The sequence below is a fragment of the Aotus nancymaae genome, unplaced genomic scaffold (genome assembly GCF_030222135.1).
Source record: "Aotus nancymaae isolate 86718 unplaced genomic scaffold, 86718_ANA_hifiasm-v0.15.2.pri h1tg000015l_0, whole genome shotgun sequence".
Lineage (NCBI taxonomy): Eukaryota > Metazoa > Chordata > Mammalia > Primates > Aotidae > Aotus > Aotus nancymaae.
Genome location: NW_026988426.1, coordinates 1,334,632 through 1,349,290, shown reverse-complemented (window position 1 = coordinate 1,349,290; position 14,659 = coordinate 1,334,632). Strand labels below are relative to the sequence as shown.

General features: G+C 52.1%; 1 protein-coding gene across 7 annotated transcripts in view; it reads right to left on the bottom strand.

Moving 5' to 3' along the window:
* The window catches only part of PTCD1 (pentatricopeptide repeat domain 1), an 18,660-nt gene extending 4,001 nt beyond the window's left edge, over window positions 1–14,659 (bottom strand). The window contains exons 1-8 of one of the 7 annotated variants that reach the window (XM_012455511.2): window positions 14,567–14,647; window positions 13,306–13,453; window positions 10,292–10,810; window positions 8,735–8,875; window positions 5,019–5,237; window positions 4,507–4,608; window positions 2,486–3,310; window positions 1,428–1,610 (exon numbers count right to left, since the gene is read on the bottom strand). In XM_012455511.2, coding sequence (XP_012310934.2) covers window positions 1,428–1,610; window positions 2,486–3,310; window positions 4,507–4,608; window positions 5,019–5,237; window positions 8,735–8,875; window positions 10,292–10,744 — 1,923 coding nt within the window. In that variant the 5' untranslated portion in view covers window positions 10,745–10,810; window positions 13,306–13,453; window positions 14,567–14,647. Of the gene's footprint in view, window positions 1–1,427; window positions 1,611–2,485; window positions 3,311–4,506; window positions 4,609–5,018; window positions 5,238–8,734; window positions 8,876–10,291; window positions 10,811–13,305; window positions 13,454–13,718; window positions 14,159–14,441 lie in introns of those variants that run through there. The other 6 variants (XM_012455510.2, XM_012455514.2, XM_012455509.2 and 3 more) reach the window with 6 other exon arrangements.

Genomic DNA, 14,659 nt, shown 5'->3' with positions numbered 1-14,659 from the left:
GATGCTGGCAGCTGTACCAATAGAAAAGGACTACCTGGGAGTCATGTATGTTCAACATGGAGGCCCCATCTTCCCTTTTGTTGTCACATGTACAGTAAAGAACCAGGCAACATGGCACTGGCCAGGTAGAGAACCTATCTGCATAATAAAAGATTAGGGAGGGATGGCCAGCAGGTGGATCACAAGGTCAAGAGATCGAGACCATCCTGGTCAACATGGTGAAACCCCATCTCCACTAAAAATACAAAAAAAAAATTAGCTGGACATGGTGGCGCGTGCCTGTAATCCCAGCTACTCAGGAGGCTGAGGCAGGAGAATTGCCTGAACCCAGGAGGCAGAGGTTGCAGTGAGCCGAGATCGTGCCATTGCACTCCAGCCTGGGTAACAAGAGTGAACTCCATCTCAAAAAAAAAAAAAAAAACAAAAAAACTTCCAATCTTAACCTCTGTTTTTTTTGAGACTGAGTCTTCATCTGTCACCCAGGCTGGAGTGCAGCGGCTCAATCTCAGCTCACTGCAACTTCTGCCTCCTGGGTTCAAGCGATTCTTGTGCCTCCATAGCAGCTGGAATTACAGGCACCCACCATCACGCCCAGCTAATTTTCCTATTTTTAGTAGAGATGGGGTTTTGCCTTGTTGGCCAGGCTGGTTTCGAATTCCTGACCTCAGGTGATCCACCCACCTTGGTCTCTCAATGTGCTGCAACTACAGGTATGAGACAACGTGCCTAGCCTTAACCTCACTATGTGTCCACAGCCTTGATTTCCTTGGCATGAGGCAACGCATCTTGGATATTTACCCCAGACGATGATGCCACTTCACTGCCTGCCCAGTCCCTGAACAAGCAACAACCTATACAGAGCCCCCAGCAAGGTGCAGGTGCTGGGGATCCAGGCAGGCACGGCAGACAGCCTCTGCCTCCAGAAGCCTGTGAAACAGGGAAGGCCAGGGCCACCTGTGAGCACATGCTCCAAGACTGTGGGACACGGCATAAAGGAACAGAGCGGGAAGCGGTGGGGAGGGAAGACTTTCACCCCAGGTGGGACAGGCAGCCAGCTGGGCATCTCTGAGGGCCACTTAAGCCAAGACCTATAGGAGAAGGAGCCCGTCACATGAAAGTGGGTGGTACCTGAGGCAGCAGGAACACCAATGGCCTGAGGCAGGCAAGAGGCTGGTGGCCTCTGGGAACTGACAAAAAGCCAGTGAGACAGACAGAGGCAGCAAAGGCAAGGCTGGCCTGAGACATGAGATAAGCCATGCAGATGGGGACTCACAGGCTGTGGTCTACAGACTTAGGGACTTCTAAGGGAAGCTGCTGGACAGTTTCAGGCATGGGAACACAATCCCAAGCGCCAGAACTGGGGTGGGTGGTGGTGTGGGATGGCAATGGTGAAGGAGCTGATGCACTTCTGAGCTTGGGACACACACCCGGTCAAAGGTGGGAGGGTACTGGGCTGCAAACTCCAGCTGGCGGATGACCACTTCGTTCACCGGGACACTGTTCTGCCTCATGTCCTTCAAGATGTTGATGAGATAGGTGTAGTCCAGCTTCTGGATGGCCGCATTGATGAGGGCGCTGTAGATGTGAGTGTTGGGGGTCACCTGGCACTTCTAGAACACATGGACATCATAGCATCAGCAAGATGATGGCAGCCATTGGGATCCAGCAGCTCCCACCCTCTATCAATCAGGCTAGCTCCCAGGACCAGCGGCCAGGGCCAGCAAGGCAAACCTGGCAGCAACGATCGGCTGAACATCCCTTTCCACCAGGAAAGCCCAGCCCAGCCCCTCCCCTCTGCCCTGAAGAAGCTGTGGAAAAGGATGCCCGTGCTGCTCTCAGGCACCAACTGACTCAGGCAGAAAATGATGCAGGAGACACCACCTCCTCACTCCCCGGTGTGAGTTTCCTGGTGACACACAGTCACCGGAAGATGGGGGTCAGCCTAGAAAAGCAGCAAGCCTTGGCTGGGTGAGTCCGGTAGGGTCTGGGAAAACAGCAAGAGGATGATGGACCCCAACAACCCAGGAAGCAGCTTCTGCTACGGTCAGATGAAATGTATGCAGCACTTCCAGTAGGGGCTGGGTGGGAGGCACAGGAGATCTCAAGAGCTTTGAAAACTGCCCTCGGCCCCTTAGGAATTCTTCCCCCTAGGAATCCCTGCCATTCCTCCAGAGTGTTCGGGCCGAGACCAGTCCCCACCCCTCAGTGTCACCCCACGGCCACCTTCTTCCAGATAGGAATGCCCGTGGCTCTCTACGCCCATCCCTGAAGCACTCACCGAGATCTGCTTCCCCAAAATGGGACTGAAGACTATTCTACATTGGAAACTCATCGACCCACTCTCCTTGCCCCAATGCACAGCTCGTCATGTCCAGGCAGGGGGCCTGGGGGACTCTGGGAACCCCTACTCCCCCTGATTTTCCTCCTGAGCCACAGAGTGCTCCTTAGCACCATGGGCATCCTGCCCAGGCCCAGGTCCACTCACCTTCATGTCTGTGAGGAGCTGCAGACCGTCCCTTGGCCTGTGACACCCGATAGCCAGGTTGCAGAACGTCTGCAGGTTGGGGATGAGGCCCTTCTTTGCCAGGACCGGTAACAGCGCCTTAGCCCCATCCAGGTCTCCCAGCTTGCTCTTCTTTCTCACCAGCGTGTTGAAGAACGTCAGGTCAGCCTCCACCTGGTGCACATCCGGGAGGGCCAGCACCAAGGACTCCATGGGACTTCCAGGCTCCACCACCTCGGCCAGTAGTGTGAGGGTCCTGATGTCGGGCTGCTGCCCATGCTCTGCCATCTTGCTCAGGAAGCCCTCCAAGCCCCCCATCAAGGCTAGCCGGTCAGCTGGGCTGGTCACTGTCCCAAATGAGACCACAGTGGTGGGGACAGCCCCGGGGGTCAGGAGGTTGACTTCCAGCTCCACAGGAGGTGGCTTCAGGGCCACTGGGATGAGGGCCTCTGTGTGGCTGGGATCTGTCTCGGTTTCCACCTCTGGCTGGGCCTTGCTGGGCACTCTGGCTTCCTGAGGCTCTGGAGGCCCAAGTGCCTGAGAAGGTTCCAGAAACAGCTGCCTCTCCAGGGCCTCCACATGCAGCATGGTTGACATGCGGTTGCCTGCCTTGACCTGGGATGTCCTCCTTGGTCGCTGCCTGCCCACCGGGGGCTGAAGCAGGGTCACCTCCTCCCTGGGCTTCAGAAGCAGCTCTGAGGCCACCTGGGGGTCCCCAAGGCCACAATCCCGAGCTGCCACCAACAGCAGGTTGTAGATGTCCCGATTTGGCTGTAGCCCCAAACTCAGCATCAGCTGCCACACCTGCTAGGGGAGAGACAAACGTCAGCTCAGTGCTCCTGTTCTGCAGCCAGGCGCAGGGCTCACACCTGGAATCCCAGGGCCTTGAGAGTTTTAGATGGGAGGATCCCTTGAGGTCAGGAGTTCCAGACAAGACCCTGCAACATAGCAAGACACTGCATCAAAACAAACAGGCCTCAATTCTAAATCTTCTGGGGAAAAATTAAAAAAAAAAAAGAAAGAAAAGAAAAAACAAACAGGCCAGGCGTGGTGGTTCACACCTGTAATCCCACCACTTTGGGAAGCTAAGGTGAGCAGATTGCTTGAGGTCAAGAGTTCAAGACCAGCCCGCCCAACATGGTGAAACCGCATCTCTACTAAAAATACAAAAATTATTGGGTGTGGTAGTGCATGCACATAGTCCCAGCTACTCAGGAGGCTAAAGTGAGAGACACTTAACCCGGAGGTTGAGGTTGCAGTGAGCCGAGATCACACCACAGCACTGCAGCTTGGGTGACAGAGCAAGACTTTGACAAAACAATTTTTTAAAATTTTAAAAAATAAAAATAAATAAAAAGCTTTCTAACCAGGAGCTGTGGTTCACGTCTACAATCCCAGCACTTTGGGAGGCCCACGCAGTCGGATCACATGAGGCCAAGGGCTCAAGACAAGCCTGGTCAACATGGTAAAACCCCATCTCTACTAAAAATACAAAATTAGCTGGGCATGGTGGCACACACCTGTAATCCCAGTTACTTGGGAGGCTGAGGCAGGACAATCCTCTGAACCTGTGAGGTAGAGGTTGCAGTAAGCCGAGATTGCGCCACTGCACTCCAGCCTGGGCGACAGTGAGACTGTCTCAAAATGAATGAATGAATGAGTGACTCCTGGGTTGCACCTGCAGAGGTGCTAGCGGGGCTGTGGGGTGATTGAACAAGTCCCCAGGTGAATGTGTGGCAGTCTTTCAGGGATGATGAGTTTAGAGGGTCTGAGTCGACTGCAAATCAGAGTGTGAGAGGTGGGGGCTGCCCTCATTCCACCTCTAAAAGCCTCCTCTCCCTGCCATCTGTAGACGGAGGCTGCAGTGGCTGCTGGGTTTTCCCAAAAGAGCACAGATATAAAAATACCCAGCACAGGGGCCATCATGGGTGTTCACAGGATCACCATTTTACACCCCTGGCGCAGGGGAAGCGGGGCAGGAAGGTGGGGTAGGAGGGACATACCTGGAGGGTGTACCGGAAGCCCGTCTTCTTGTCTTGGATGCAGCCCATAAGCAGAAAACTGAAGGTCTCTTCTGTGACCACGTGCCCTTTGTGGATGATTTCCTGGGGGAGGGAACAAAGAGGTCCCATTGAGAACCTGCAGCAGGCTGGGCATCATGGCTCATGTCTGTAATCCTAGCACTTTGGGAGGCCAAGGCAGGAGTTTGAGACCAGCCAAAGCAACAAGGCAAAACCCTGTCTCTACACTCAGATCAAGGACACCTCCTCCAGGAAGCCTTTCCTCGAGTGCACAAAGCAGGACACAGCACACAGTGGCACACACACCCTCCAGTCAGCCTGAGGCCCCTAAGGGCAGGGTTTAATTGGATCCATCTGTGAACCCCAGTGCCCAACACGGGCTGTCTAACCCTCCCTGAGCCTTCCTGCATGAGGAGAGATAGACGCCACAGTCCCGCCCCTGCCACATGGGACCAGCCCCACAACAGGGAGCAGGAAAGCAGGGGAAGTCTTACCTTGAACACATCGAGGCACATCCTAAGGTCTGCACACTTGGCAGCCATCTTCAGCAGCGCATGGTACGTTTTCAAGTTGAGCTGGAAGTTTCTGGTTTGGAGCTGCTGCCGGAGCTTCAGGGCGCTCTGCAGAGCCGAGTCCTTCCAGGGAGACTCAGCACAGACGTTGAACAGGGCCGTGTAGGTGGCATCTGAGGGCTCCAGGCCCCGCTTTTTCATCTGTGGAGATGGAAGAAGCTCTCAGTGGTAGCCCGGGATCAGCTGTATACACAGGTGAGCAGCCGCCCCAGAGGGGGCTGAGGCTGGAGAGGACCCCATTACAGCATCCACCAGGCCGAGCTCTAAGGCAGAGCCATGGTTCACATCAGAGCCCAGCTCTTCAAACACAGATACACTCAAGGGACTCTGAAAACTGAGCCCACACCCATAGATGGACCAAACAGAAGCCATCCTGCCCTGGGTACATGTCAGCCCACTCCAGGCCTCAGGTGCTAGCAGCAGGGTCTTCCCGATGTCCCCACCCTGTCAAGGAGAAAGGGCCTGTAGTGCTAACTACCTGAGGGGTCCTGGGTACCACTTCCTCATGAAAATGGGGATGACACCATCACCTTGAAAATGGGGATGCTTGTGGCAAGTGGAGGGTGTGCTGCCATGCTCTAGGGGTGGCCCCGAACCAGTGGAACGATGCACATTGTCAGGGCCATCCGATCTGCTGAGTCACACACCCGGAGGTAGATGACACTCAGCTTATCAAGTCTCCAGGGGACTGAGGCAGGTGCTCAAGGTTGACAATCCCTAGTGAAGCCCAGCACTCTCTACTGCCCAGAGAAGGGCCATCTGGCAGACGGCAGGCAACAGGCAGCTCAGTGGCAGAAAGAACCATGCTAGAGCCAGGGCATTTGGGGCTCAAATCCCAGCCCCAGTGCTTTCAAGTGGGGAGGCCTTGGACATGTCCCTTCCTCACTCTGTGCCTCCCTCACTCTGTGCCTCAGTTTCCTTATCTGAAAAGCAAAGATGGCAGTCCCTACACTGAGGATGATGTAGGCTCTGCATGTATTGCTGCACTCCACAGAGGTGCACTGACCACTTGCTACCTGCCTGGCACCAGCCCTGAAGTTAGCAGAGCGGACACAGCCTGTCCTTACTGAGCTTACACTCGATAAAGGAGACACACTGCAGATGAGTCACTAAAAACAGTAACAAGACTGGGTGCAGTGGCTCGTGCCCACAATCCCAGGACTTTGGGAGGCCGAGATGGGAAAATCACCTGAGGTCAGTTCAACAACAGCCTGGCCAACATGTCTTCTACAGAAAAATTAGTCGGAGGTGGTGGTGGGTGCCTTTAATCCCAGCTACTCGGGAGGCTGAGGCAGGAGAATCGCTTGAACCTGGGAGGCGGAGGTTGCAGTGAGCAGAGATCATGCCACTGCACTCCAGCCTGGTTTCACTGCAACCTCTGCTTCCTGGGTTCAAGTGATTCTCCTATCTCAGCCTCCTCACAAGTATAGCTGGGATTGCAGGAGCATACCACCATGCCCAGCTAATTTTTGCATTTTTAGTAGAGACAGGTTTAACCATGTGGGTCAGAATGGTCTTGATCTCTCGACCTCGTGTTCTGCCTTCCTTGGTCTCTCAAAGTGCTGGGATTACAGGCATGAGCCACCACACTGGGCCAAAAATAATAATTTTTTAAAAAGGATGTAATGGTAATTTATCATCTGTCACTGCAAGTTCTTCCCCTTGCTTCCAACTAGAGACCATGGGAGTATGTCTCAAATAACAAGAAGCCTAGGGTTCCCAGGAGCCCTGTTTCTGGCTGCAGAAGAGGTGTCTCTCCTGCAGAGTCTACAGGACTAACTAAATAAAGGAAATAGCTTCCTGGCTCTGAGAATAACAAATATAACACACCTAAGAGGTGAGTGGATGTAAAGTAAAGCCACTTCCAGGAGGAGTGAGAGCCCTTTGCAAAGTGCCAGCTCTGGAAGAAGGGTGCACGTGTGTGCACACTGTGGGAGAGAAGGACTGGATGTAACTGCAAAAAAAAAAAAGGCTAGGTGCGGTGGTTCATGCCTATAATCCCAGCACTTTGGGAGGCCAAGATGGGTGGATCACTTGAGGTCAGGAGTTCAAGAACGCTATCTCTACTAAAAATACAAAAAACTGGGCCAGGCGTGGTGGCTTGCCCTGAAGGCTGAGGTATGAGAATCACTTGAGCCCAGAAGGCGGTGATTGCAGTGAGCCAAGATTGTACCGCTGCACTCCAGCCTGGGCGACAAAGTGAGAGTCTGTCTCAAAAAAAGGAAAAAAAAAAAAAAAAAAAGGAGCAGGAGCAGGTGCGGTGGCTGTGGCCTGTAATCCCAGTACTTTGGGAGGCTGAGTTGGGTGGCCAGGGGTTAGAGGCCAGCCTAGACAACACAGCACAATCCTACCTCTATAAAAATTTTTAAAATTAGCCCGATAAGGTGCTACACACCTGTAGTTACAGCTACTGGCAAGGCTGAGGCAGGAAGAACTCTTGAGCCCAGGAGTAGGAGGCTGCAGTGAGCTATGATTGCACTCTAGCCTAGGCAACAGAGTGAAACTCCGTCCTTTTTTTTTTTTTTTTTTTTTTGAGAGAAAGTCTTGCTCTGTTGCCCAGGCTGGCATGCAGTGGCTCAATGTTGGCTCACCACAACCTCTGCCTCTTAGGTTCAAGTGATTCTCCTGCCTCAGCCTCCTGAGTAGCGGGGACTACAGGTGTGTGCCACCACACATGGCTAATTTTTGTATATTTTCTTTCTTTTTTTTCCTAGAGTCTTGAAAAAATGGCTGGAGTACAATGGTGCAATCTCAGCTCACTGCAACCTCCGCCTCCCGGGTTCAAGCAATTCTCCTGTAACAGCCTCCCGAGTAGCTGGGATTACAGGTGCCTGCCACTGCATCCAGCTAATTTTTGTATTTTTAGTAGAGGTGGGGTTTCGTCATGTTGGCCAGGCTGGTCTTGAACTCCTGACCTCAGGTGATCCACTCACCTCGGCCTCCCAAAGTGCTGGGATTACAGGCGTGAGCCACCACACCCTGCCTAATTTTTGTATTTTTAGTAGATAGAGACGGGGTTTCACCATGTTGGCAAGGCTGGGTCTCAAACTCCTAACCTCAAGTGATCCGCTCATCTCAGTCTCCCAAAGTGCTGAGATTACAACCTTGAGCCACTGCCATCTCTTTTTTTTTTTTTTGAGACAGGGTCTCGCTCTTTCCCTCAGGCTGGAGTGCAGTGGTGTGATCTCGGCTCACTGCAACCTCTGCCTCCCGGGTTCAAGTGATTCTCCTGCCTCAGCCTCCTGAGTAGCTGTGATTACAGGCACACACCCCCACACCTGGCTAATTTTTGTATTTTTAGTAGAGATGGGGTTTCAGCATGTTGGTCAGCTGATCTCGAATTCCTGACCTCCTGTGATGAGTCTGCCTTGGCCTCCCAAAGTGCTGGGATTACAGACTTGAGTCACTGTGCCCAGCTGAGACCTCATCTCTTAAGAAAAAAGAAAGGAAACATAGGGACCACCGCAGTCCAGGCAGGTGCTGAAGGGCTTTCCATGTCATCTCATGTATCACCCACAATCACCACCATTTTAAGGAGATGACTCTGAGGCCAGGGAGGTGAAGTCACCTGCCTAGCGTAAAGCACTAGCGAGTGGCACACCACGAATCTGCCCCTGCTGCCCTGCAACCACAGGCACCTCGTTGTAGAGCTTGAAGGCCTTCTTCAGGTAGCCGGCCCGCCCGCAGCCCCCGATCAGCACCGTGTAGTTGCTCTCCATTGGCTGCAATCGCTCCTCCTTTAGCATCTGCCTCTCGAATAGGTCCAGGGCTGCGACCAGCTGCAGGGGAAGAGGCAACAGGACAGGGGCTCAGGACTGCCCCAGAGACCCTCGGCAGAGAGAGGGAGGCTGAAGCTGAGGGACCCTCCTGAGACAGTGCAGGACGGTGGCCCTGGGTGACTGCAAACTCCCTAGGCCCCCGGTTATCTTTGCCCTATCCTGACCCTCACATCATTCCCCTGGTAAAGCCTCATTTCATTCCTTTATTCCTTAATTATTTTCATCTGTTGATTCAGACAATAATTACTGAGTGCCTCAATGAGCCAGGCAAGGTCTATCCACTGCAGATACAGCTGGGAACAAGTGGGAGCTCCTTCTTGGAGCTCATGTTCTGGAGTGGAAAGACAGACACAAGGCCGGGCATGGTGGTTCATGCCTGTAATCCCAGCACTTTGGGAGGCCAAGGTGGGCAGATGACAAGATCAGGAGTTCAAGACCAGCCTGGCCAACATGGCGAAACACCGTCTCTATTAAAAATACAAAAATTAGTCAGGCATGTTGGCACATGCCTATAATCCCTGCTACTTGGGAGGCTGAGGCAGGAGAACTGCTTAAACCTGGGAGGCAGAGGTTACACTGAGCCGAGATTGAGCCACTGCACTCCAGCCTGGGTGACACAGCAAGACTCCATCTCAAATAAACAAAAAAAAGACAGACATGAAATAGGATAATTAAGAAAGACATACAGTATGTCAAGTGGTGACAGGTGCTACAAACAAAACTGAAGCAGGGGCCAGGCAAAGTGGCTCGTGCCTGTAATCCCAGCACTATGGGAGGCCAAGGTGGGCAGATCATCTGAGTTCAGGAGTTCAAGACCATCCTGGCCAACATGGCGAAACTCCATCTCTACTAAAAATACAAAAATCAGCCAGGCGTGGTGGCACATGCCTGTAATCGCAGCTACTCAGGAGGCTGAGGCGGGAGAACTGCTTGAATTCCCTAGGGGGCAGAGGCTGCAGTGAGCCAAGACTGCACCACTGCACTCCAGCCTGGGCGACAGAGTCAGACCCTGTCTTAAAAAAAAAAAAAACTAAAGTAGGGAGTGCCAGAAGGATGTGGAGTCCCAGAAGGATGTGGAGGATTCACTTTTCTTTTCTTTCTTTTTTTCTGAGACAGTCTTTTCTGTTACTCAGGCTGGAGTGCAGTGGTAAGATAAGCTCAGTGCAACCTCCATCTCTACAATAAAAATACAATAAAATAAAACAAAACTGCAGCAAAGGATGGAGAAGGGCAGGGATACTTACAACCATGAGGCTGGCAGTTCAGCAGGGTAGGTGAAGGCAAAGAGCGGAGGTCCACAGACCGGGCCTGTGCAGCCCAATACTTAGAGGCTGAGAAGGTCGGGTGACCCCTTGCAAAACACTGAGCTGCCAGAGGAAAGAAGCTAGGAGCCTCAGAACCCAAAGCGCCCCTCACCTTCCCTTCCTTGATCAGGCGTTTGCACTGCAAGAAGTACCAGTATGGGGTGTTTCTCCGGCCTCGCCATAGTTTGGGCTCTTGTTCCCTTTGCTCATCTTCCTCATTGCTCTGTTCCCTGAGCCGCAGGTTATGGAACTGGGCTGTCGATTTGCGGAATAGTTTCCGGGAGGAGTATTTGTCAGAAAGGGTTCCAAAACTCTCCTCCTCCTCTTCGTCTTCCTCCTGAGTGGCCGTGGGGTTGGAGTGGCTTGGGTCAGAGCCCAGACTGCCTGTGTTCTCCTGGCCAAGGGGCAGCTGACAGGAGGGGCTGCTGAAGGCCGCCCACACTGGCTGCATCAGCCCCTTCCTGCCTCCTGCCCACCTGGCCCTACAGGGGTCCAGGTGTTGCAGGATAAACAGTCCCATGGGGCGAGCCCTGGAGAACAATCGAGTGAGTCTCATGAGGTGCATTTCTGGCTTTCTTGTCCCTCCAGGGCCTGGTATATATCAGGAAAATTAAGAGAGTCAACTCAGTTCCTAATTACAAAAAGCAGAAAGAGAGAAGTGGTTAGAAGTATGGGCCCAGGCTGGGAATGGTGGCTCACACCTGTAATCCCAGCACTGTGGGAGGCCAAGGCCGGTGTATCACTTGAGGTTGGGAGTTTGAGACCAGCCTGGACAATATGGTGAAACCCCATCTCTACTACAAATACAAAAATTAGCCAGGCGTGGTGGTGAGGGCTGGTAATCCCAGCCACTAGGGAGGCTGAGGCGGGAGAATCACTTGAACCTGGGAAGACGGAGCTTGCAATGAGCTGTGACTGCACCACCACACTCCAGCCTGAGGAACAGAGTGAGACTCCATGTCAAAAAAAAAATAACAGGTTGGGTGCGGTGGCTCATACCTGTACTCCCAGCACTTTGGGAGGCCAAGGCCAGTGTTAGCACTTGAGGTCAAGAGTTTGAGACCAGCCTGGCCAACACGGTGAAACCCTGTCTCTACTAAAAATACAGAGAAATTAGCTGGGTGTGGTGCTGTGCATATGTAATCCCAGCTATTCAGGAGACTGAGGTAGGATAATCACTTGAACCCAGGAGACAGAGCTTGCAGTGAGCTGATATAGCACCACTGCACTCCAGCCTGAGTGACACATCAAGACTGTCTCAGAAAAAGAAAAATTAATAATAACAAATAAAATAAGAAGTGTGGGCCCGGAGGTTAGAAAGCCTAGGTTCAGGTCAGGCATAGCTCACTGCAGCCTCTCCCTCCTGGGCTCAAGCGATCCTCCCATTCCAGCCTGCCGAGTAGCTAGGACTACAGATGCATGCCACCATGCCTGGCTAATATTATTTTTTGGCAGAGACAGGGTCTCACTATGTGCCCAGGCTGGTCTTGAACTCCTGGACTCAAGCAATCCTCCTACCTTGACCTCCCAAAGCACTGGAATTATAGGAATAAGCCACCATGCGCAGCCTCAAATATTTTAAGGTGTGGTTATATTAGAAGGTTGCCATTGGAAAGGTCTCTAAAGTGATGGCAGATTGAGCAGATTAAAAACTAGGCTCAGCAGGCCAGGATCGGTGGCTCACACCTATATCCCAGCACTTTGGGAGGCCAAGGTGGGTGGATCATTTGAGGTCAGGAGTTCAAGACCAGCTTGACATGGTGAACTCCATCTCTATTAAAAATACAAAAATTAGCTGGGTGTGGCAGTTTGCACCTGTAATCCTAGCTACTCATGAGGCTGAGGCAGGAGAATCACTTGAATGTGGGAGCCAGAGGTTGCAGAGCCAGAGGTTGCAGTGAGCTGAGATTGGGCCACTGTACTCCAGCCTGGGTGACAGTGTGAGACTCTGTGTGAAAAAAAAAACAAAAAAAACTAGTCCTGGCAGGGAGCTGTGGGTGACATCTGTAATCCCAGCACTTTGGGAGGCCGAGGCGGGCAGATCACCTGAGGTCAGGAGTTCAAGACCAGCCTGACCAACATGGAGAAACCCCGTGTCTACTAAAAATACAAAATTAACCGGGCATGGTGGCACGGGCCTGTAATCCCAGCTACTTTCGAGGCTGAGGCAGGAGAATCACTTGAACCCGGGAGGCGGAGGTTGTGGTGCGAGATCACCATTGCACTCCAGCTTAGGCAACAAGAGCAAAACTCCATCTCAAAAAAAACAAAAAAACCTAGGCCCAGCAAGGGGAGGGACTTGCTGGGGTCCTACAGCAGTGCAGTGAATGATAACCAGCTTAAGCAGGGCTGGCTTTGAACTCAGGTCCATGTAACCTATGGAAAGACTCTCCTGACCAGCATCTTCATGAAACTAGTGCAGGGGGGGCCTTTATCATTCTGTTTCTGGCAAGCCCTGCCACTCCTTCTTACAAGCATGGTGTTTATATAATTTTTTCTTTTTATTGGAATGAGGTCTTCACGTTGCCCAGGCTGGAATGAAATGGCACAATCATAGCTCACTGCAACTTCCAACTCCTGGGCTCAAATGATCCTTCCACCTCAGTCTCCCAATTGACTGGAACTACTGGCGCACACTACAATGCCTCTTATTTTTTGTAGAGAGGGAGTTTCCTTATGTTGCCAGACTGGTCTAGTACTCCTGGCCTCAAGCAATCCTCCAGCCTGGGCCTCCCAACATGCTGGGATTGCAGGCATAAGCCTCCATGCCCTACCTTACGTGCTTTAAGTGCAATACACAGAATTACAAAACAGTAATGATATTGAAATAGATATCCAAATGCTTTAAAAACAAATTTCTGCTATACTAGTATAGATGCTTCTTTTCAATGCATTAAATAACAAGACCCTATCATAACTTCAAAGCAGTAATGAATATGACAGCTTAAGATAACACCTGGTAGATGCCGCACAAACTGGTTTTTTTGAGTCTCACTCTGATGCTCTTGCCTCAGCCTCCTGAGTAGCTGGGATTACAGGGGTGCACCACCATGCCCGGCTAATTTTTATATTTTTAGTAAAGACAGGGTTTCACCATGTTGGCCAGGCTGGTCTCAAACTCCTCACCTCAAGTGATCTGCCAGCCTGGGCCTCCCAAAGTGCTGTGGTTACAGGTGTGAGCCACCACGCCCGGTCTTGCACAAACTCTTCTCTGGAACTATCATTTACACTTCCTCTCACTTGAAATTGGACATAGTTTCAGGCACTGCGAAGGCTGCTCCAGCAATAGGAAAAACAAATGCTAAATTTCACATAGAGAAAATAACGGTGTCGTTTTGTTCCTACACAAGTTCATTACCCAACCCTGGTTAAAAATCCGTGAATTAAGCTGTACAATGGCTCATGCCTATAGTCCCAGCACTTTGGGAGGCCCAGGCAGGAGGATTGCTTGGGGCTCGGGGCCAGGGATTCGAGACCAGCCTGGGCAGCATAGCAAGACCCCCAACCCCCCCACCACAAAAATTAAAAATAAAATTCACCTAGAAGGGAATGTGGGGGCCCACTTTTGGGGTACATGTTCCACCTCCCTTTCCTCTTGTACATAAAACCCCGACTTTCCCTTCCTCAACAAAGGCTTGAAGCGCAAAAAAAATTAAAATTAAAAATTAAAATTAAATTCAAATAATTAGCCAGACGGGCTCAGTAGTTCAAGTCTGTAATCTCAGCACTTTGGGAGGCTAAAGTGGGTGGATCACCTGAAGTCGAGAGTTTGAGACCAGCCTGACCAACACGGAGAAACTCTGTCTTTACTAAAAGTACAAAATTAGTCAGGCGTGGTGGCAGGTGCCTGTAATCCCAGCTACTCGGGGAGGCTGAGGCAGGAGAATCGCTTGAAACTCGGGAGGCGGAGGTTGCGGTGAGCCGAAATTGCATCATTTCACTCCAGCCTGGGCAATAAGAGCGAAACTCCGACTCAAAAAAAAAAAAAAAAAAAAAAAAAAAAAAAATTAGCCAAGCGAGGTGGTGCAGCGTCTGTAGTCCCAGCTACTCCGGAGGCTGAGGTGGGAGAATCGCTTGAGCCTGAGAAGTTGAAGCTGCAGTGAGCTATAATCGCACCACTGTACTCCAGCCTGGGCCACAGAGCGAGAAAAGAAAAAATCCTGAATTAGAGACACGTTGCGGCCGTCCTTCCTCGGAGACCCGCTCTTCCTCAGACGCCCATCTGGACCCTCAGGCAAACGCCGAACCCTCTCCACACGGACCTTTGCAGCCTCAGTTTCCTTCCTCTGACACCCCTGGCTCCAATCCTGGCTCGGACACTTCCTGCCCCTCTGGTGTGTCTCTGCCCAGGTCCCGGGGCTCCTGCGAGGATCACACAGGAACTCACTTGAAGTGTCCAGAGCAGTGCACTCCGCCGGTGCGCCCGCGTCGCGCCCTGCCCGATCCTCGCAGCGCACCCAAGTCTCCCTCCGGTCACCAG